The sequence below is a fragment of the Xenopus tropicalis genome, chromosome 6 (genome assembly GCF_000004195.4).
Source record: "Xenopus tropicalis strain Nigerian chromosome 6, UCB_Xtro_10.0, whole genome shotgun sequence".
Taxonomy (NCBI): Eukaryota; Metazoa; Chordata; class Amphibia; order Anura; family Pipidae; genus Xenopus; species Xenopus tropicalis.
Genome location: NC_030682.2, coordinates 152,953,605 through 152,977,549, shown reverse-complemented (window position 1 = coordinate 152,977,549; position 23,945 = coordinate 152,953,605). Strand labels below are relative to the sequence as shown.

General features: G+C 52.3%; 2 protein-coding genes across 2 annotated transcripts in view; both read right to left on the bottom strand.

Moving 5' to 3' along the window:
* The window catches only part of LOC100495047 (microtubule-actin cross-linking factor 1), a 41,632-nt gene extending 38,008 nt beyond the window's left edge, over positions 1–3,624 (bottom strand). The window contains exons 1-4 of the mRNA XM_031904618.1: positions 3,613–3,624; positions 3,034–3,176; positions 1,200–1,359; positions 765–849 (exon numbers count right to left, since the gene is read on the bottom strand). Of these exons, the coding sequence (XP_031760478.1) occupies positions 765–849; positions 1,200–1,359; positions 3,034–3,176; positions 3,613–3,624 (400 nt within the window). The remainder of the gene's footprint in view (positions 1–764; positions 850–1,199; positions 1,360–3,033; positions 3,177–3,612) is intronic.
* A 1,448-nt stretch (positions 3,625–5,072) lies between these two features.
* Positions 5,073–23,945, bottom strand: part of LOC116411513 — a 30,987-nt gene continuing 12,114 nt past the window's right edge. Inside the window, exons 3-5 of the mRNA XM_031903897.1 lie at positions 22,224–22,496; positions 10,117–10,679; positions 5,073–5,302 (exon numbers count right to left, since the gene is read on the bottom strand). Of these exons, the coding sequence (XP_031759757.1) occupies positions 5,201–5,302; positions 10,117–10,650 (636 nt within the window). The 5' untranslated portion in view covers positions 10,651–10,679; positions 22,224–22,496 and the 3' untranslated portion in view covers positions 5,073–5,200. The remainder of the gene's footprint in view (positions 5,303–10,116; positions 10,680–22,223; positions 22,497–23,945) is intronic.

Here is a 23,945-nt window from a genome sequence, read left to right as displayed (position 1 = left end):
CTAAAACCCTAAGACTCACCCCATCTTACTTCCTAATACCCTAATACTCACCCCCATCTTCCTTCCTAATACCCTACTACTCACCCCTCTCTTCCTTCCTAATACCCTACTACTCACCCACATCTTCCTTCCTCATACCCTAATACTCACCCCTCTCTTCCTTCCTAATACCCTAATACTCACCCCCATCTTCCTTCCTAATACCCTACTACTCACCCCCATCTTCCTTCCTAATACCCTACTACTCACCACATCTTACTTCCTCATACCCTAATACTCACCCCTCTCTTCCTTCCTAATACCCTAATACTCACCCCCATCTTCCTTCCTAATACCCTACTACTCACCCCCATCTTCCTTCCTAATACCCTACTACTCACCCACATCTTACTTCCTCATACCCTAATACTCACCCCTCTCTTCCTTCCTAATACCCTAATACTCACCCCTCTCTTCCTTCCTAATACCCTAATACTCACCCCTCTCTTCCTTCCTAATACCCTACTACTCACCCCTCGCTTCCTTCCAAATACCATACTACTCACCCACATCTTCCTTCCTAATACCCTACTACTCACCCCTCTCTTCCTTCCTAATACCCTACTACTCACCCACATCTTACTTCCTCATACCCTACTACAGATACTACTACAGCAACAGTATCCAGTGAGCTTCCCACTTATACAATAATAATTAATAATAATAATATATACAATCACTATACAATCCCATGTCCCAGTACCTGGGGGTGGGACTGCACTTACCTGACACCAGTTCCAGTAACATCTGCCCCTTCTCCAGAACTCCCTCAAGTTCCGCTGGTTTGGATTGGACTTCCTGGTACAGAACCTGGAACAACACAAGGGACCTTATTATATATCAGGCAGATTGTTCTCTGGGACCATATGGGCCAGAACTATAAAACCAATAGGTAATAATTCTAACAGGTATCAGGCCCAGTCTCGGTTCCCTCTGATTGGATATTGGCCAATTTCCTCCCATTCTGTAGCAGAGAGTGGGGATACACTGCCATTATCTCCCAGTGAGGCTTGGCCCACAGAACCTTCCTGATCCAATACTGCAGCGAGGCAGTGGGTTGGTTTAATTAAAAGGGGCGTGTACCTCCAGATGAATGACTGGGTTGCCGGGCTGTCCGTATGTACACATTAAATGACCCAATCATTGCAGCACTGAGATACCTGAACATCTTCGTGGGCCTTCTCGATCTGCCCCATGGACCCCGTCGCTCGCCATAGTTCTGTCAGTCTCATCTCTGTGGCGCTGACCCAGTCCTGGAACGTATCCAGTAACTGCTGGAACTGGTGGGCCGCAGGGGCAATTCCCTCCAACTGGCGGTGCCTGAAAGAACCAGAGAGGGTCCCAGTGGGGCTTTATAATGAGCAGCAAAGCGTCATTACATTTATTGTAGGGTACAGCCTGCAGCCTCATAATGAGTGATTCATTGGGGGTGGGGAGGAAAGGGGATCTCACCATCAGCATAGGAAGGGGTTCCTTACTGTAAGGGCAGTCAGATTATGGGGTTCCCTACCCAGAGAGGGGGAATGAGTGATACATTGGGGGTGGGGAGGAAAGGGGATCTCACCATCAGCATAGGAAGGGGTTCCTTACTGTAAGGGCAGTCAGGTTATGGGATTCCCTACCCAGAGAGGGGGAATGAGTGATACATTGGGGGTGGGGAGGAAAGGGGATCTCACCATCAGCATAGGAAGGGGTTCCTTACTGTAAGGGCAGTCAGGTTATGGGATTCCCTACCCAGAGAGGGGGAATGAGTGATACATTGGGGGTGGGGAGGAAAGGGGATCTCACCATCAGCATAGGAAGGGGTTCCTTACTGTAAGGGCAGTCAGGTTATGGGGTTCCCTACCCAGAGAGGGGGAATGAGTGATTCATTGGGGGTGGGGAGGAAAGGGGATCTCACCATCAGCATAGGAAGGGGTTCCTTACTGTAAGGGCAGTCAGGTTATGGGATTCCCTACCCAGAGAGGGGGAATGAGTGATACATTGGGGGTGGGGAGGAAAGGGGATCTCACCATCAGCATAGGAAGGGGTTCCTTACTGTAAGGGCAGTCAGGTTATGGGGTTCCCTACCCAGAGAGGGGGAATGAGTGATTCATTGGGGGTGGGGAGGAAAGGGGATCTCACCATCAGCATAGGAAGGGGTTCCTTACTGTAAGGGCAGTCAGGTTATGGGGTTCCCTACCCAGAGAGGGGGAATGAGTGATACATTGGGGGTGGGGAGGAAAGGGGATCTCACCATCAGCATAGGAAGGGGTTCCTTACTGTAAGGGCAGTCAGGTTATGGGATTCCCTACCCAGAGAGGGGGAATGAGTGATACATTGGGGGTGGGGAGGAAAGGGGATCTCACCATCAGCATAGGAAGGGGTTCCTTACTGTAAGGGCAGTCAGGTTATGGGGTTCCCTACCCAGAGAGGGGGAATGAGTGATACATTGGGGGTGGGGAGGAAAGGGGATCTCACCATCAGCATAGGAAGGGGTTCCTTACTGTAAGGGCAGTCAGGTTATGGGGTTCCCTACCCAGAGAGGGGGAATGAGTGATACATTGGGGGTGGGGAGGAAAGGGGATCTCACCATCAGCATAGGAAGGGGTTCCTTACTGTAAGGGCAGTCAGGTTATGGGGTTCCCTACCCAGAGAGGGGGAATGAGTGATACATTGGGGGTGGGGAGGAAAGGGGATCTCACCATCAGCATAGGAAGGGGTTCCTTACTGTAAGAGCAGTCAGGTTATGGGGTTCCCTACCCAGAGAGGGGGAATGAGTATCTGCCTCTATACCCCGCCCCCCAGGCTCAGGGCTTATTGGAGATGGAGCTGAGGAATAACAGGTGACAGCTGGCTGGCTGCTTATTGGCTCATTAGAGGATAAGTCGTTAAAGCTGTAACGAGGGGAATAAGCCAATGTCCTTTACTCAGCAGATTTGATTAACCCTTTATAAACCGATTCCCTGAGCAGATGATGAGTTGCCTTACTGGCCCCTGGGCCGGGGCACTTACCTCTCCTGTGCCCTCTGTACCAGGCTGTCCCAGCGATGGTGGAGGGTCCCCAGGGGGCTCCCCTGGTCCTGCTGCCCGGCCCCCTGTATGGGGAGGAGAGCGGGGCCCACCGCTCTGTCTGTAAAGAGAGTTGCATACGATTCCTGGGCGGTCCGGAGGATTCATAGACAACATAGTAAATGTTCTCTGAGCAGCTGCTAGATAAGATCACGCAGGGCCCGACTCAGGGTTGGATTGTGCAATGGGAACACTCTCATTTACCCGTCACAACTCGCTACATTCAGTCACACTTCCTTATTCACTGTAAAACGGTGCACTTTGGTATTTGTAAGAAAAAAAGTGTAAACACACACTCATCATATACACTCACCACTAATCCCTTATTACGCTCACTACGCTATTCACTTCACTAACGTAACGGCTCATTACTCACACTTCTTATTCACTCAGCACTCATCTCATTCACAAATCACACTATACTTATTCACTCACACTAAGCTGCATCGTTCATTTCAGCTCACCTTGAAACAAGTTGCATGGGGTGTCGGTTCATTGACTATAAAACATTCTTATACTCACCAACTCGTTCATGCCGACTAAACTCGGCCTCATTCACTCACTACTCGTATTCACTATCACACTCCTTATTGACTACTACACTCGCTTCATATTATTCACGCTCAACAGCCCTATTTTCACACTCCCTCATTCACTCAACCCGCCAATTCACTCACACTCGCCTCATTCACTTCACAGCTCGGCTCATTCAATCACACGTCGGGCTTTTCAACGTCACACTGTGAGTAGGAATGCATCTCAGTATCATCAAGCAAACTAATCGCTGATATCACTTCACACTCCCGCACTCAATCACATATCACACATCGGCTCATTACACTCACACATGAATCCCTCATTCACTTCACACTCCCTCATTTCAAACTACACTACCTCATTCACATCACAACGTCGCCTCATTCACTCACACCTTGCCTCATATCACGTCACTTCCTTATTCACGTAAATTAGGCCTCAAATTTTTACTCACACTCATTCAAATTCACTCACTATCGCCTCATTCACTCACATCAAATGTTCTCTATTCAAAATATATAACACATCAACACTCAACACTCATTTCTCACAATCCTCTTCATTCAACATAGACTGAAGTTCACATCTACTGGGTTCTTGATTCCTCATTACTCTCACACTCCCTCATTCACTCACACTCGCCATTCATTCACGTCCACACTTGCCTCATTCATCCCACACTTCCTTTTCACTCACACTTGCCTCATTTACTCACACTTGCCTCATTCACCCACACTTCCCTTATTCACTCACACTTGCCTCATTTACTCACACTCATCTCATTCACTCACACTCGCCTCATTCACTCACATCACTGTCTCTCATTCCCCTTATTCACTCACACTCACCTCATTTACTCACAATCATCTCATTCACTCACATCACTGTCTCTCATTCCCCTCATTCACTTACACTCACCTCACTCACTCACATCACTGTCTCACACTCACCTCATTCACTCACACTCATTCACTCACACTCGCCTCACCCCTCACCATTCTGATTTCACTGAGCAGTTGGGCATTAGGGTACTTTGAGTAATCAGAGGAGTGTGGGGTCATCTGGGCCTCACGTCAGTTCTCATATCAGAGACCAGCTGAGTAGCGGCCCGTCAGTGTAGACTCGAGTGTCCTCTGGGATGTGAGGGGTCCCAATGGTAGTGAGCGGGAACGCACTAAGACTGAATAAGTGCATATGGTACAATCAAATAGTGCAACATGAGCTGTCATTGGTCCATTCAGGACCATTCAATCACTCTCGCCCCTTTACCTTCCCTATCTTTTTCTACGTTCCTGGGGTTGGAGATAATGTTATTATGGAAAGCGCGCAGAGTTGCGCGTGCCCATTGTGGGGACCTGGAGAGCATTTCGCCTGACTTTATCCTTCGGACGCCGGGCAACACCTCCGATCCCCTTATTCCTATATATACCTGCTGTCCTCCAGTAGGATTGCCACTTTTGAGCCCAGTCTGTGGAACCAGCTGGAGGGAGATTTGGGGCTCCTGGTTCTGTAGCCCTAAAGGCGGCCATTCTCGGACTGATCCTGCACAGAACTGACCCATGGGCCCAACATCTCATTTCAGTGATGGTGATTGGATACATACGGATCTGCTGAAGGCGTCCCATTGGCCCATTTGGTACCGGGAGTCTGTCTGTGCTTCCTGGCTCGTTTGGACCTAGAGACAGAGAATACACATAGTGATATATAGTACAAAAGTCTGTTGAACACTCATATGAGCAACACTCTTCACAAGTGCACACCGATGAAATGCTGCTCGCAGGGGCTAACGCAAAGCAAGAGAAAGGGCCTCGCACACCTGGAGATCTTGCAAGCGCAAAATAATCTGTCCTACAGAACCCACTGCGCCATGGCACCCTAATGTATAAATACTACCCCAACTGTGACACATTCTGTTCAGCCCTTAGCAGTGTGTCTTGCCTTGGGGTCCAGACTGAAGCTGGGGGGGCACTGGGGGGGTCTGGGGGGCTAACACTCCACTTAGTATGGATTCTTATTCCCAACAAGGACGCCAAGGTTCATGCTCTGCCACGTCAGACAGCATTTGTGGCCAGGGGAATGGATTGTATAGGGTGCCTGTGGGTTGGGGGTTGGGTTGCCCTGTGGGTATTGTGGGTGTGGGCGGTACTTGTGCGGGTGCTTGTGGTATGCGGGGTGCTGGGGGTACGCGGGTGCTGATGATGATGATGGAATTTATTCTTTGTTTCGATGTTCCCATTTAATTTACTATTTCTTCTTAAGGGGGTGACAACTCTCCTTAGTGCGAGAAAGGGGCTACGCTGTATCGGGTTAACAGCCACTCGGAGATGGGGGATGTGGGGGTAACTGGGGGAGCGGGAGCAGGGGAATAATGTCGAATTTGTTTTTGTGAAAAGAATGCAGAGTATAGAGAACGCGGCTCATGTTTGTGCATCAACTGGGTGTTCAACATCTCAGGAGAATGTCTGGCGAAGGAACATATACTTTATACCAGAGCTCCAGATTAGGAGGGGGGTGGGCAGGGCCATCTTGGCCCAGAGCATTGGGTGGCAAGAAGCTCCTCTCTTGCAATTTGGGCCTCAACAGTGCGTCTTTGGGTAGTTAGGAATTTAGGTGGGGCACTGGATCTCTGGCTTTGTGTAGGTTTGATAGATGTTGTGTGAATTTTATTGGTGGGACACAACTGTATACGTGAGCTTCTTTAGGTAGTTAAAGCGTGTAGTTTAAGTGGGGATCAACTGGATTCCTGGAGCTCTTGTGGGTAAGAGAATTTAAGTGGGACACTGGATTCCTGAGCTCTTGGTGGATAAGGAATTGAGGTGGGGACACCTGGACTCTGAGCTCTTGGTGGGTAAAGGAATGGTCGAGGTGGGAAACTGGATCTTTTCTGAGCTCTTGTGGTAAGGAATTTAAGTTGGGAACGGATCCTGAGCGTCTTTGTGTGGGTAAGGAATTGGAGGTGGGACACTGATCCTGAGTGCTGGCGTGGCGTAACGGCTATATAGGTGGGCATCTGGATACCAAGGCTCTTGTTGGGTAAGGAATTTAGGTGGACACTGGAATCGAGGCCTGGTGGTAAGGAATTTTAGGTTGGGACACGGATCCCAAGCTCTTGGTGGGTAAGGATACTTTGGGTGGACACTGGATCCTGAGCTCTTTGGGTAGGTAAGGAGATTGAGGGTGGGAAACTTGGATCCTTGGAGGCTTTGGTAGGTAAGGAATTCGAGGTGGGACACTGGATCCTGTAGCTTCTTTGGTGGCGTTGTAGGAACTTTAGGTGGCCACCTTGTGATCCCGAGCCCTTGTGGTCAACGAATCTGAGGTGGACATCTGGATGCTCTGAGACTACAATTGGTGGTAAGGAATTTTAAGGTGGGGACACTAGGACAAATCCTGAGCTCTTGGGTAGGGGCTAAAGCTAAGATGAATTTAGGGATAGGGACAACTCTAGTAAATTTCTGAGCTCGTTTGGTGGGTAAGGAACATTGGAAGGGGTGGGTCACTGGATCCTGAGCTTTCCTTGGTGGGTTAAGGAATTAGGTGGACATGTGTGATCCCGGATGCTACTTTGGTAAGGTAAGGAATTTAGGTGGGATACAACGTGTATTTCGAGTTTGGGATAGGTAAGGAATTTAGGTGGGACACTGGATCCTGAGCTCTTGGTAGGTAAGGAATTGAGGTGGGACACTGGATCCCGAGCTCTTGGTGGGTAAGGAATTGAGGTGGGACACTGGATCCTGAGCTCTTGGTGGGTAAGGAATTTAGGTGGGACACTGGATCCCGAGCTCTTGGTAGGTAAGGAATTTAGGTGGGACACTGGATCCTGAGCTCTTGGTAGGTAAGGAATTTAGGTGGGACACTGGATCCTGAGCTCTTGGTGGGTAAGGAATTTAGGTGGGACACTGGATCCTGAGCTCTTGGTGGGTAAGGAATTTAGGTGGGACACTGGATCCTGAGCTCTTGGGTAGGTAAGGAATTGAGGTGGGACACTGGATCCTGAGCTCTTGGTGGGTAAGGAATTTAGGTGGGACACTGGATCCGAGCTCTTGTGGGTAAAGGAATTGAGGTGGGACACTGGATCCTGAGCTCTTGGTGGGTAAGGAATTGAGGTGGGACACTGGATCCTGAGCTCTTGGTGCATAAGGAATTTAGGTGGGACACTGGATCCTGAGCTCTTGGTAGGTAAGGAATTTAGGTGGGACACTGGATCCTGAGCTCTTGGTGGGTAAGGAATTGAGGTGGGACACTGGATCCCGAGCTCTTGGTGGGTAAGGAATTTAGGTGGGACACGGGATCCTGAGCTCTTGGTAGGTAAGGAATTTAGGTGGGACACTGGATCCTGAGCTCTTGGGTAGGTAAGGAATTTAGGTGGGACACTGGATCCTGAGCTCTTGGTGGGTAAGGAATTTAGGTGGGACACTGGATCCTGAGCTCTTGGTAGGTAAGGAATTGAGGTGGGACACTGGATCCTGAGCTCTTGGTGGGTAAGGAATTGAGGTGGGACACTGGATCCTGAGCTCTTGGTAGGTAAGGAATTTAGGTGGGGCACTGGATCCTGAGCTCTTGGTAGGTTAGGAATTAGGTTGGGACACTGGATCCCGACTGCTCTTGGTGGGTAAGGAATTTAGGTGGGACACTGGGATCCTGAGCTCTTGGTAGGAGGGTAGGAATTTAGGTGGGACACTGGATCCCGAGCTCTTGGTAGGTAAGGAATTTAGGTGGGGCACTGGATCCTGAGCTCTTGGTAGGTAAGGAATTTAGGTGGGACACTGGATCCTGAGCTCTTGGTGGGTAAGGAATTTAGGTGGGACACTGGATCCTGAGCTCTTGGTAGGTAAGGAATTTAGGTGGGACACTGGATCCTGAGCTCTTGGGTAGGTAAGGAATTTAGGTGGGACACTGGATCCTGAGCTCTTGGTGGGTAAGGAATTTAGGTGGGACACTGGATCCTGAGCTCTTGGTAGGTAAGGAATTTAGGTGGAACACTGGATCCTGAGCTCTTGGGTAGGTAAAGGGAATTTAGGTGGGGACACTGGATCCTGAGCTCTTTGGTGGGTAAGGAATTTAGGTGGGACACTGGATCCTGAGCTCTTGGTGGGTAAGGAATTTAGGTGGGACACTGGATCCTGAGCTCTTGGTAGGTAAGGAATTTAGGTGGGACACTGGATACTGAGCTCTTGGTAGGTAAGGAATTTAGGTGGGACACTGGATCCTGAGCTCTTGTGGGTAAGGAATTTAGGTGGGACACTGGATCCTGAGCTCTTTGGTGGGTAAGGAATTTAGGTGGGACACTGGATCCTGAGCTCTTGGTGGGTAAGGAATTTAGGTGGGACACTGGATCCTGAGTTTGTGGGTAAGGAATTTAGGTGTGACACTGGATCCTGAGCTCTTGGTAGGTAAGGAATTTAGGTGGGACACTGGATCCTGAGCTCTTGGTGGGTAAGGAATTTAGGTGGGACACTGGATCCTGAGCTCTTGGTGTAAGGAATTTAGGTGGGACACTGGATCCAAGCTCTTGGTAGGTAAGGAATTTAGGTGGGACACTGGATCCTGAGCTCGTTGGGTGGGTAAGGAATTGAGGTGGGACACTGGATCCTGAGCTCTTGGGTAGGTAAGGAATTTAGGAGGGACACTGGATCCTGCGCTCTTGGTAGGTAAGGAATTTAGGTGGGACACTGGATACCGAGCTCTTGGTGGGTAAGGACTTTAGGTGGGACACTGGATCCTGAGCTCTTGGTGGGTAAGGAATTTAGGTGGGACACTGGATCCCAAGCTCTTGGTAGGTAAGGAATTTAGGTGGGACACTGGATCCTGAGCTCTTGGGTGGGTAAGGAATTGAGGTGGGACACTGGATCCTGAGCTCTTGGGTAGGTAAGGAATTTAGGAGGGACACTGGATCCTGCGCTCTTGGGTAGGTAAGGAATTTAGGTGGGACACTGGATACCGAGCTCTTGGTGGGTAAGGACTTTAGGTGGGACACTGGATCCCGAGCTCTTGGGTAGGTAAGGAATTTAGATAGGACACTGGATCCCGAGCTCTTGGTGGGAAGGAATTTAGGTGGGATCCTAAGATTTTCCTCTTGTAGACATTAGTTGTTGGGTTATGGACGTCTTTTAGACATTATGTGGGGAGTTAGAGGGATAGTCTCACATTAGGTGAAGGTTAGAGGCAGGTTCTTTCATGTGGTCACGACATGGCAATTATAGGGTGGGTCAGAGGGTCTTTATGTCTTGTCTTTTGGTTGGTTAGTTGGTTGGTTGGTTAGAGGGATGATTCTCACTTATTAAAGTCATTACATGGTGGATTAAAGGGGCCATTTTGTCTGGGGGTCATTTGGTGGGTTAAGTGGGTAACTCGTTCCTGTAGCCAATAGGTGGTTGGGATGGAGTTGCCTTCTTCTCCCTTTATTGCTCTGTTTCTGAAGAAAGAACGGGAGGACAATTTGAAATCCGCCCCCGGGGCAGCTGTATCCAATGAGGCACAGATAATAACCTCGGCCAGCTCTCCGGCACACCCACTGAGCACTTTCACCGTCCTGGTGATTATGGGTTCTCCACCCTTCTCTCCTGACGGGTACTGGGTCACCTCCACAATCTCTGTGACAATTGTCTCTGTGACTTCTGTGACCTCCGTCACCTCCCTGGAGGCAAGAGGCTTCCAGGACCAGCTGCTCCCAGAGGATCTCTGCAAGGTTCCCCTTTGGGGAGTCCAGACCATGTGATCCGGAGTAGATCTGGGGGTCCCGCTTTTGAGGGACCCGTTTTGGACATTGGCCTCAGAGTTGTTCTGCTTGGGAAGGGGCTCGTTCCCGGGGCCTTTGCAGGAGGCCGGACTAATGTTCAACTCTTTCTCAATCACCAGTTCATTTTGCTTCTTCTCGGGGGGCGCTGCGCTGGGCCCGGCATTGTTCCTGGGACCCTCAGTGTCCCCCAATGATTCCTTCTTCACACAACATTCCTTCAGGAAACGCTCAGTCTTGCAACTCTTCTCCCCCAGGCAGCTGGGTCTGCTCACGGAATTGCCCATAGTGCAAGGAACCGCCTTGGGGGTCAGGCCTGGAAGAGAGAGACCACCGGCCCGTTAGTATGAGCAGCCGTGGGAGGAGCAATACACAACAATATCTGAACCAGAAAATGGCTCCTCCCACCAAATCTCTACCCCTAGGCTGTATAATACCCCGGGGGGCCACAGCTTGCCCAGCCATAAGCAGTTACTGTGTGGCCCCCACATTCAGCCCCACACACCAACAGGAACCATCATGTGCCAAAGACATGAGTATGGAGAGTACATAGGGAAGTATAGGGGCACTGGGGATATGGGGTGCAGGGGTATAGGGGCACTGGGGGAGTATAGGGTGCAGGGGGAATATAGGGCACTAGGGGAGTATAGGGGTGCAGGGGGAGTATAGAGAGTACAGGGGGAGTATGGAAGTACAGGGGGAAGTATAGGGGCACTGGGGGAGTATAGGGGTGCAGGGGGGTAAGGGGCACTGGGGGAGTATAGGGGTGCAGGGGGAGTATAGAGAGTACAGGGGGAGTATGGAGAGTACAGGGGGAGTATAGGGGTGCAGGGGAGTTATAGGGGCACTGGGGAGTATAGAAGGGTGCAGGGGGAGTATAGAGGCACTGGGGGAGTATAGGGGTGGCAGGGGGGTATGAAGAGTACAGGGGGAGTATGGAGAGTACAGGGGGAGTATAGGGGTGCAGGGGGAGTATGGAGAGTACAGGGGGAGTATAGGGGTGCAGGGGGAGTATAGAGAGTACAGGGGGAGTATAGAGAGTACAAGGGGGAGTATGGAGAGTACAGGGGGGATAGGGGTGCAGGGGGAGTATAGAGAGTACAGGGGGAGTATGGAGAGTACAGGGGGAGTATAGGGGGCAAGGGGGATATAGAGAGTACAGGGGGAGTATGGAGAGTACAAGGGGAAGTATAGGGGCACTGGGGGAGTATAGGGGTGCAGGGGGGTAAGGGGCACTGGGGGAGTATAGGGTGCAGGGGGAGTATAGAGAGTACAGGGGGAGTATGGAGAGTACAGGGGGAGTATGGAGAGTACCAGGGGAGTAAGGGTGCAGGGGAGTATAGGGGCACTGGAGTATAGGGGTGCAGGGGGAGTATAGAGGCACTGGGGGAGTATAGGGGTGCAGGGGGAGTATGGAGAGTACGGGGAGTATAGGGGTGCAGGGGGAGTATAGAGAGTACAGGGGGAGTATGGAGAGTACAGGGGGAGTATAGGGGTGCAGGGGGAGTATAGGGCACTGGGGGAGTATAGGGGTGCAGGGGAGTATAGAGGCACTGGGGGAGTATAGGGGTGCAGGGGGATTATGAAGAGTACAGGGAGTATGGAGAGTACAGGGAGTATAGGGGTGCAGGGGGAGTATAGGGGTGCAGGGGGAGTATGGAGAGTACAGGGGGAGTATGGAGAGTACAGGGGGAGTATAGGGGCACTGGGGGAGTATAGGGGTGCAGGGGGAGTATAGGGGTGCAGGGGGAGTATAGAGGCACTGGGGAGTATAGGGGTGCAGGGGGAGTATAGAGGCACTGGGGGAGTATAGGGGTGCAGGGGGAGTATGGAGAGTACAGGGGGAGTATGGAGAGTACAGGGGGAGTATAGGGGTGCAGGGGGAGTATAGGGGTGCAGGGGGAGTATGGAGAGTACAGGGGAGTATGGAGAGTACAGGGGGAGTATAGGGCACTGGGAGTATAGGGGTGCAGGGGAGTATAGAGGCACTGGGGGAGTATAGGGGTGCAGGGAGAGTATGGAGAGTACAGGGGGAGTAATTGAGGGTGCAGGGGAGTATAGAGGCACTGGGGGAGTATAGGGGTGCAGGGGAGTATGGAGAGTACAGGGGGAGTATGGAGAGTACAGGGGGAGTATAGGGGTGCAGGGGGAGTATAGAGGCACTGGGGGAGTATAGGGGTGCAGGGGGATTATGGAGAGTACAGGGGGAGTATGGAAAGTACAGGGGGAGTATAAGGGTGCAGGGGGGTATGGAAAGTACAGGGGAGTATAGGTGCAGGGGTAGTATGGAGAGTACAGGGGGAAGTATAGGGGCACTGGGGGAGTAAGGGGTGCAGGGGGGTAATAGGGCACCTGGGGGAGTATAGGGGTGCAGGGGGAGTATAGAGAGTACAGGGGGAGTATGAGAGTAACAGGGGGAGTAAAGGGGTGCAGGGGGAGTATAGGGCCACTGGGGGAGTATAGGGGTGCAGGGGGGAGTATAGAGGCACTGGGGGAGTATAAGGGTGCAGGGGGAGTATGAAGAGTACAGGGGGAGTATAGGGGTGCAGGGGGAGTATAGGGGTGCAGGGGGAGTATGGAGAGTACAAGGGGGAGTATAGGGGTGCAGGGGGAGTATAGAGAGTACAGGGGGAGTATAGAGAGTACAGGGGAGTATGGAGAGTACAGGGGGAGTATAGGGGTGCAGGGGAGGTATAGAGAGTACAGGGGGAGTATGGAGAGTACAGGGGGAGTATAAGGGGTGCAGGGGGAGTATAGAGAGTACAGGGGGAGTATGGAGAGTACAAGGGAAGTATAGGGGCACTGGGGGAGTATAGGGGTGCAGGGGGTATAGGGGCACTGGGGGAGTATAGGGGGCAGGGGGAGTATAGAGAGTACAGGGGAGTTGGAGAGTACAGGGGGAGTATGGAGAGTACAGGGGGAGTATAGGGGTGCAGGGGGAGTATAGGGGCACTGGGGGAGTATAGGGGTGCAGGGGGAGTATAGAGGCACTGGGGGAGTATAGGGGTGCAGAGGGAGTATGGAGAGTACAGGGGAGTATAGGGCGTGCAGGGGGAGTATAGAGAGTACAGGGGGAGTATGGAGAGTACAGGGGGAGTATAGGGGTGCAGGGGGAGTATAGGGGCACTGGGGAGTATAGGGGTGCAGGGGGAGTATAGAGGCACTGGGGGAGTATAGGGGTGCAGGGGGAGTATGAAGAGTACAGGGGGAGTATGGAGAGTACAGGGGGAGTATAGGTGCAGGGGGAGTATAGGGGTGCAGGGAGTATGGAGAGTACAGGGGGAGTATGGAGAGTACAGGGGGAGTATAGGGGCACTGGGGCAGTATAGGGGTGCAGGGGGAGTATAGGGGTGCAGGGGGAGTATAGAGGCACTGGGGGAGTAATAGGGTGCAGGGGGAGTATAGAGGCACTGGGGGAGTATAGGGGTGCAGGGGGAGTATGGAGAGTACAGGGGGAGTATGGAGAGTACAGGGGAGTATAGGGGTGCAGGGGGAGTATAGAGGGTGCAGGGGGAGTATGGAGAGTACAGGGGGAGTATGGAGAGTACAGGGGGAGTAAGGGGCACTGGGGGAGTATAGGGGTGCAGGGGAGTATAGAGCACTGGGGAGTATAGGGGTGCAGGGAGAGTATGGAGAGTACAGGGGGAGTATAGGGGTGCAGGGGAGTATAGAGGCACTGGGGGAGTATAGGGGTGCAGGGAGAGTATGGAGAGTACAGGGGAGGGTATAGGGGTGCAGGGGGAGTATAGAGGCACTGGGGGAGTATAGGGTGCAGGGGGAGTATGGAGAGTACAGGGGGAGTATGGAGAGTACAGGGGGAGTATAGGGGTGCAGGGGAGTATAGAGGCACTGGGGGAGTATAGGGGTGCCAGGGGGATTATGGAGAGTACAGGGGGAGTATGGAAAGTACAGGGGGAGTATAAGGGTGCAGGGGGGTATGGAAAGTACAGGGGGAGTATAGGGGTGCAGGGGGAGTATGGAGAGTACAGGGGGAAGTATAGGGGCACTGGGGGAGTATAGGGGTGCAGGGGGGTATAGGGGCAACTGGGGAGTATAGGGTGCAAAGGGGAGTATAGAGAGTACAGGGGGAGTATGGAGAGTACAGGGGAGTTAAGGGGTGCAGGGGGAGTATAGGGGCACTGGGGGAGTATAGGGGTGCAGGGGGAGTATAGAGGCACTGGGGGAGTATAGGGGTGCAGGGGGAGTATGAAGAGTACAGGGGGAGTATAGGGGCAGGGGGAGTATGGGGTGCAGGGGGAGTATGGAGAGTACAGGGGGAGTAGTGGGGTGCAGGGGGAGTATAGAGAGTACAAACGGGGGAGTATAGAGAGTACAGGGGAGTATGGAGAGTACAGGGGGAGTATAGGGGGCAGGGGGAGTATAGAGAGTACAGGGGGAGTATGGAGAGTACAGGGGAGTATAGGGGTGCAAGGGGGGAGTATAGAGAGTACAGGGGAGTATGGAGAGTACAAGGGGAAGTATAGGGGCACTGGGGGAGATAGGGGTGCAGGGGTATAGGGCACTGGGGGAGTATAGGGGTGCAGGGGAGTATAGAGAGTACAGGGGGAGTATGGAGAGTACAGGGGACGTATGGAGAGTACAGGGGAGTATAGGGGTGCAGGGGGAGTATAGGGGCACTGGGGAGTATAGGGGTGCAGGGGAGTATAGAGGCACTGGGGGAGTATAGGGGTGCAGGGGGAGTATGAAGAGTAGCAGGGGAGTATGGAGAGTACAGGGGGAGTATAGGGGTGCAGGGGGAGTATGGAGAGTACAGGGGGAGTATGGAGAGTACAGGGGGAGTATAGGGGCACTGGGGGAGTATAAGGGGTGCAGGGGGAGTATAGAGGCACTGGGGAGTATAGGGGTGCAGGGGGAGTATGGAGAGTACAGGGGGAGTATAGGGGTGCAGGGGGAGTATAGAGGCACTAGGGGAGTATAGGGGTGCAGGGGGAGTATAGAGGCACTGGGGGAGTATAAAGGGTGCAGGGGGAGTATGAAGAGTACAGGGGGAGTATGGAGAGTACAGGGGGAGTATAGGGGTGCAGGGGGAGTATAGGGTGCAGGGGAGTATGGAGAGTACAGGGGGAGTATGGAGAGTACAGGGAGTATAGGGGCAACGGGGGAGTATAGGGGTGCAGGGGGAGTATAGAGGCACTGGGGGAGTATAGGGGTGCAGGGAGAGTATGGAGAGTACAGGGGAAGTATAGGGGTGCAGGGGGAGTATAGAGGCACTGGGGGAGTATAGGGGTGCAGGGGAGTATGGAGAGTACAGGGGGAGTATGGAGAGTACAGGGAAGTATAGGGGTGCAGGGGGAGTATAGAGGCACTGGGAGTATAGGGGGCAGGGGATTATGAGGAGTACAGGGGGAGTATGGAAGTACAGGGGGAGTATAAGGGTGAGGGGGGTATGGAAAGTACAGGGGGAGTATAGGGGTGCAGGGGGGGTATAGGGGTGCAGGGGGAGTATAGGGTGCAGGGGGAGTATAGGGGTGCAGGGGGATTATGGAGTGTACAGGGGGTGTATGGAAAGTACAGGGGGAGTATGGAAAGTACAGGGGGAGTATAGGAGTGCAGGGGTGTAAGGGGTGCAGGGGGAGTATGGAGAGTACAGGGGGAGTATAGGGGTGCAGGGGAGTATAGAGGCACTGGGGAGTATAGGGGTGCAGGGGGAGTATGGAAAGTACAGGGGGAGTATAGGGGTGCAGGGGGTATAGGGTGCAGGGGGAGTATAGAGGCACTGGGATATAGGGGTGCAGGGGGAGTATGGAGAGTACAGGGGGAGTATAGGGGTCAGGGGGAGTATAGAGGCACTGGGGGAGTATAGGGGTGCAGGGGAGTATGGAGAGTACAGGGGGAGTATGGAGATACAGGGGGAGTATAGGGGTGCAGGGGGATATAGAGGCACTGGGGGAGTATAGGGGTGCAGGGGGAGTATGGAGAGTACAGGGGGAGTATAGGGGTACAGGGGAGTTATAGGGGTGCAGGGGAGTATAGAGCACTGGGGGAGTATAGGGGTGCAGGGGGAGTATGGAAAGTACAGGGGGAGTATAGGGGTGCCAGGGGGTATAGGGGTGCAGGGGGAGTATAGAGGCACTGGGGGAGTATAGGGGTGCAGGGGGAGTATGGAAAGTACAGGGGGAGTATAGGGGTGCTGGGAGGCCTTCAGAAATCCTGGGGCCCCACAAATGCTCGCTGTCCCCAATAAGCACAGATGCGTCCCCTCTCTCCAAACCCCCCAAACTCTTCTCTCACCGCAACATCTCAATCTCCGTCTCTGAGCTCAGCCGGGCGCGCGAGGCTTTTGTTTGGGGATTAAATGGTCAGTAGGTCGGGGGATTAGTGAGGAGCCGAGGCAGTTGGTCCCCCAGCAACCCTGCCCCAGCTAAATGCCCATCGGGCCTAAATAATCAGAAATCTGCCCCCACTGTGCTCATTGGGATTAACCTTGTTCTGCCGGAATTGCCCTTCTCTGTGTCACTGTATCAATAACATCCTGGTCTTAATTAGATATAAGCCCCGCTATAGTTCCAGGGGTACCCAGGGGGCAAATAAGCACTCACCCCAAATCCCCCCCTAACTGGCCTTCAGGCTGGGCCCCCTTAGCCCATAACAAGGTTACAGATATATAGAAACATTGGGGTAACAGTCACCCCGCTATAGTTCCAGGGGTACCCAGGGCACAAATAAGCACTCACCCCAATCCCCCCTAACTGGCCTTCAGGCTGGCCCCCTTAGCCCATAACAAGGTTACAGATATATTAGAAACATTGGGGTAACAGTCACCCCGCTATAGTTCCAGGGGTACCCAGGGCACAAATAAGCACTCACCCCAAATCCCCCCTAACTGGCCTTCAGGCTGGGCCCCCTTAGCCCATAACAAGGTTACAGATATATAGAAACATTGGGGTAACAGTCACCCCGCTTATAGTTCCAGGGGTACCCAGAGCACAAATAAGCACCCCAAATCCCCCCTAACTGGTCTTCAGGCTGGGCCCCCTTAGCCCATAACAAGGTTACAGATATATAGAAACATTGGGGTAACAGTCACCCCGCTATAGTTCCAGGGGTACCCAGGGCACAAGCACTCACCCCAAATCCCCCCCTAACTGGCCTTCAGGCTGGGCCCCCTTAGCCCATAACAAGGTTACAGATATATAGAAACATTGGGGTAACAGTCACCCCGCTATAGTTCCAGGGGTACCCAGGGCACAAAATAAGCACTCACCCCAAATCCCCCTAACTGGCCTTCAGGCTTGGGCCCCCTTAGCCCATAACAAGGTTACAGATATATAGAAACATTGGGGTAACAGTCACCCCGCTATAGTTCCAGGGGTACCCAGGGCACAAATAAGCACTCACCCCAAATCCCCCCCTAACTGGCCTTCAGGCTGGGCCCCCTTAGCCCATAACAAGGTTACAGATATATAGAAACATTGGGGTAACAGTCACCCTGCTATAGTTCCAGGGGTACCCAGGGCACAAATAAGCACTCACCCCAAATCCCCCCCTGGTGTGGCACCATATTGTGCCCATAGCTGCGCTGATTGCGGATATTGTGCCACATGAGCCCCCGGCTGTCGCCCCCTCATTAATTAGCCCAGAATGGTAACGAGAGAGCAATAAGGGGGGACGGGACCCCCAGCCCGGCAGCTGCTCCCTTTGTGGGGGAACCGAGCGCCATTAGTTCACTTCCAGGAAAGGAACAAGGGAAAGAGAAAGGGACCATCTGTCCGGAAAGCGAGACAATGGCTGGCGTTCCAGTGTGGGCACATGATGGGCATTCCAGGGCAGACGGAACGCTGGCGCCACTCCATCAATCAGACACCGGGAATAGATTTGTCACTTGTCACAGGGAGGTGCCACCCTCATATGGGCGGGCGCGGTGCCACCCGGGCGGGCAGCATGTTCTGCGCAGTGCCACCTGGGTACCAAACATGGTGAATTCCCCCATTAATCTAAGTTGGGCACCCCCATTGTCAGTCAGTAGTCAGTGCCAGGCACTGGGGGTACTTCTGGGGGTGCATGAATAAGTGAAAGGACCCTCAGCGCCTTGGGGGGGAAGCTAATTGCCCCATGTCCAACCTATCAGCTCCCAGTCTGACAGGGTACGTGCCAGGGTGGCTCGTGGGTGGCATCAGATCAGTACAGGGGCACAATGCCCACACACCCGTCCCGGCCTGTACCTATGTACCATCCGTGCCAGCCCGTACCCATGTACCAGCCGTGCCAGCCCATACCCATGCACCATCCGTGCCAGCCCATACCCATGCACCATCCGTGCCAGCCCGTACCCATGCACCATCCGTGCCAGCCCATACCCATGCACCATCCGTGCCAGCCCGTACCCATGCACCATCCGTGCCAGCCCGTACCCATGCACCATCCGTGCCAGCCCATACCCATGCACCATCCGTGCCAGCCCATACCCATGCACCATCCGTGCCAGCCCGTACCCATGCACCATCCGTGCCAGCCCATACCCATGCACCATCCGTGCCAGCCCATACCCATGCACCATCCGTGCCAGCCCGTACCCATGCACCATCCGTGCCAGCCCGTAACCCAGCACCATCTGTGCCAGCCTGTACCCATGCACCATCCTTGCCAGCCTGTACCCAAGCACCATCCGTGCCAGCCCGTACCCATGCACCAGCCGTGCCAGCCTGTACCCAAGCACGCATCCGTGCCAGCCCGTAACCCATGCACCATCCGTAGCCGCCCGTCCATGCACCAGCCGTGCCAGCCTGTACAAGCACCATCCGTGCCAGCCCGTACCCATGCACCATCCGTGCCAGCCCGTACCCAAGCACCATCCGTGCCAGCCTGTACCCAAGCACCATCCGTGCCAGCCCGTACCCATGCACCATCCGTGCCAGCCCGTACCCAAGCACCATCCGTGCCAGCCCGTACCCATGCACCATCCGTGCCAGCCCGTACCCATGCACCATCCGTGCCAGCCCGTACCCATGCACCATCCGTGCCAGCCCGTGCCCATGTACCATCTGTGCCAGTCGTGTAAGGAGTAAATTCCATTTGCCAGTACCTCACCCCGGGGTACACGTTGGGTACATGTAGGGCCCCCCCTTACCCACTGGGTCTGGTCCAACTACAGCACAAGTGATGGTTCTGTCCAAAAGTACCAGATCTGGGATAGGCAACTGCCCCACAGACAGACAGGCAACTGCCCCACAGACAGACAGGCAACTGCCCCACAGACAGACAGGCAACTGCCCCACAGACAGACAGGCAACTGCCCCACAGACAGACAGGCAACTGCCCCACAGACAGACAGGCAACTGCCCCACGACCAGACAGGCAACTGCCCCACAGACAGACAGGCAACTGCCCCACAGACAGACAGGCAACTGCCCCACAGACAGACAGGCAACTGCCCCACAGACAGACAGGCAACTGCCCCACAGACAGACAGGCAACTGCCCCACAGACAGACAGACAACTGCCCCACAGACAGACAGGCAACTGCATTGAATTTAATTACAGGTCTATCTGCTATTTATTGCAGATTTATATCCCTAAATCTTTGGCGCAAGGGGTATTGTATATAAGGACCAGGCATGTATATAAGGCTGTATATAAGGACCAGGCACGTATATAAGGCTGTATATAAGGACCAGGCACATATATAAGGCTGTATATAAGGACCAGGCGCATATATAAGGCTGTATATAAGGACCAGGTTCATATATAAGGCTGTATATAAGGACCAGACACGTATATCAGGCTGTATATAAGGACCAGGCGCGTATATAAGGCTGTATATAAGGACCAGGCGCGTATAAGGCTGTATATAAGGACCAGGGCATATATAAGGCTGTATATAAGGACCAGGTGCAAATATAAGGCTGTATATAAGGACCAGGCACGTATATAAGGCTATATATAAGGACCAGGCACGTATATAAGGCTGTATATAAGGACCAGGCGCGTATATAAGGCTGTATACAAAGACCAGGCGCGTATATAAGGCTGTATATAAGGACCAGGCGCGTATATAAGGCTGTATATAAGGACCAGGGCATATATAAGGCTGTATATAAGGACCAGGCGTGTATATAAGGCTGTATATAAGGACCAGGCGCGTATATAAGGCTGTATATAAGGACCAGGTGCAAATATAAGGCTGTATATAAGGACCAGGCACGTATATAAGGCTGTATATAAGGACCAGCACGTATATAAGGCTGTATTAAGGACCAGGCGCGTATATAAGGCTGTATATAAGGACCGGCGCGTATATAGGGCTGTATATAAGGACCAGGCGCGTATATAAGGCTGTAAATAAGGACCAGGGCATATATAAGGCTGTATATAGGGACCAGGCGTGTATATAAGGCTGTATATAAGGACCAGGCGCGTATATAAGGCTGTATATAAGGACCAGGGCATATATAAGGCTGTATATATAAGGACTAGGTGCATATATAAGGCTGTATATAAGGACCAGGCACATATATAAGGCTGTATATAAGGACCAGGCACGTATATAAGGCTGTATATAAGGACCAGGCGCGTATATAAGGCTGAATATAAGGACCAGGCACGTATATAAGGCTGTATATAAGGACCAGGGCATATATAAGGCTGTATATAAGGACCAGGTGCAAATATAAGGCTGTATATAAGGACCAGGCACGTATATAAGGCTGTATATAAGGACCAGGCGTGTATATAAGGCTGTATATAAGGACCAGCGCCGTATATAAGGCTGTATATAAGGACCAGGGCATATATAAGGCTGTATATAAGGACCAGGTGCAAATAAAGGCTGTATATAAGGACCAGGCACGTATATAAGGCTGTATATAAGGACCAGGCACGTATATAAGGCTGTATATAAGGACCAGGCACGTATATAAGGCTGTATATAAGGACCAGGCGCGTATATAGGGCTGTATATAAGGACCAGGCGCGTATATAAGGCTGTATATAAGGACCAGGGCATATATAAGGCTGTATATAGGGACCAGGCGTGTATATAAGGCTGTATATAAGGACCAGGCGCGTATATAAGGCTGTATATAAGGACCAGGGCATATATAAGGCTGTATATATAAGGACTAGGTGCATATATAAGGCTGTATATAAGGACCAGGCACATATATAAGGCTGTATATAAGGACCAGGCGCGTATATAAGGCTGTATATAAGGACCAGGCGCGTATATAAGGCTGTATATAAGGACCAGGCACGTATATAAGGCTGTATATAAGGACCAGGCGCGTATATAAGGCTGTATATAAGGACCAGACACGTATATAAGGCTGTATATAAGGACCAGGCGCTTATATATGGCTGTATATAAGGACCAGGCACGTATATAAGGCTGTATATAAGGACCAGGTGCGTATATAAGGCAGTATATACGGACCAGGTGCATATATAAGGCTGTATATAAAGACCAGGCACGTATATAAGGTTGTATATAAGGACCAGGCACGTATATAAGGCTGTATATAAGGACCAGGTGCATATATAAGGCTGTAAATAAGGACCAGGCAAGTATATAAGGCTGTATATAAGGACCAGGCATGTATATAAGGCTGTATATAAGGACCAGGCATGTATATAAGGCTGTATATAAGGACCAGACGCATATATAAGGCTGTATATAAGGACCAGGCACACATATAAGGCTGTATATAAGGACCATGGCATATATAAGGCTGTATATAAGGACCAGGCGCATATATAGGGCTGTATATAAGGAGTAGGCACGTATATAAGGTTGTATATAAGGACCAGGCATATATATAAGGCTATATATAAGGACCAGGCATATATATAAGGCTGTATATAAGGACCAGGCATATATATAAGGCTGTATATAAGGAGTAGTTACCTCGCCATACACGGCTGCTTCCAAGTTTCCCAGTGCACCTGTTCCACTACATCCAGCTTTCTCCCAGCATCCTCTCTGGGGCGCCATAGTGCCCCCTGCTGCCCAGTGAGTCCATATGGAGCAGGAAGGTGTTGGGGGGTCTGGGCCGCAGAATCCGGGTGTCGTGGCTTCAGCCCGAGGCTCCTTCTGACTCCGCAGACAAAGTTCCCTGCTGCCCTGAGTGTGAATCCGGCGGGATTCCGTATTGTTCTCCCATCTCTTTCACTAGCCCTGCTGGAGTGATGGGAGTGCTGGGAGTGATGGGAGTGCTGGGAGTGATGGGGGTGCTGGGAGTGAGGGGGCGGAGAGGGAGGTGGGGGAGGCACTGTCACTAAAGGATTCCCAGGTTGTAATCGGCTGTAAGCTCCTGGGGGCAGGGACTGTTATTGTTCCACTAGGGTCACCCTGAGTTGGGCACTAAAGCCTGGGAATCCTCTTCAATGACTGGGGGCTGGCAAGCCATTCAGGGGTCTGTAAGATGGTCCTCTTACCCCTCTAGGGGCCACTCTTACCTATATACCCTGGCTCTGCTGAATATGTACTGTGTATACCAGGCAGGGGCAGCTACTGGCCAGTAATGAGTTAATGAGACTGTGTATCCCAGGCAGGGGCAGCTACTGGCCAGTAATGAGTTAATGATACTGTGTATCCCAGGCAGGGGCAGCTACTGGCCAGTAATGAGTTAATGAGACTGCGTATCCCAGGCAGGGGCAGCTACTGGCCAGTAATGAGTTAATGATACTGCGTATCCCAGGCAGGGGCAGCTACTGGCCAGTAATGAGTTAATGGGACTGCGTATCCCAGGCAGGGGCAGCTATTGGCCAGTAATGAGTTAATGAGACTGTGTATCCCAGGCAGGGGCAGCTACTGGCCAGTAATGAGTTAATGATACTGCGTATCCCAGGCAGGGGCAGCTACTGGCCAGTAATGAGTTAATAGGACTGCGTATCCCAGGCAGGGGCAGCTATTGGCCAGTAATGAGTTAATGAGACTGTGTATCCCAGGCAGGGGCAGCTACTGGCCAGTAATGAGTTAATGATACTGTGTATCCCAGGCAGGGGCAGCTACTGGCCAGTAATGAGTTAATGAGACTGTGTATCCCAGGCAGGGGCAGCTACTGGCCAGTAATGAGTTAATGATACTGTGTATCCCAGGCAGGGGCAGCTACTGGCCAGTAATGAGTTAATGAGACTGTGTATCCCAGGCAGGGGCAGCTACTGGCCAGTAATGAGTTAATGGTACTGCGTATCCCAGGCAGGGGCAGCTACTGGCCAGTAATGAGTTAATGATACTGTGTATCCCAAGCAGGGGCAGCTACTGGCCAGTAATGAGTTAATGATACTGGGAGTCCCAGGCAGGGGCAGCTACTGGCCAGTAATGAGTTAATGATACTGCGTATCCCAGGCAGGGGCAGCTACTGGCCAGTAATGAGTTAATGATACTGCGTATCCCAGGCAGGGGCAGCTACTGGCCAGTAATGAGTTAATGAGACTGTGTATCCCAGGCAGGGGCAGCTACTGGCCAGTAATGAGTTAATGAGACTGCGTATCCCAGGCAGGGGCAGCTACTGGCAAGTAATGAGTTAATGGTACTGCGTATCCCAGGCAGGGGCAGCTACTGGCCAGTAATGAGTTAATGGGACTGCATATCCCAGGCAGGGGCAGCTACTGGCCAGTAATGAGT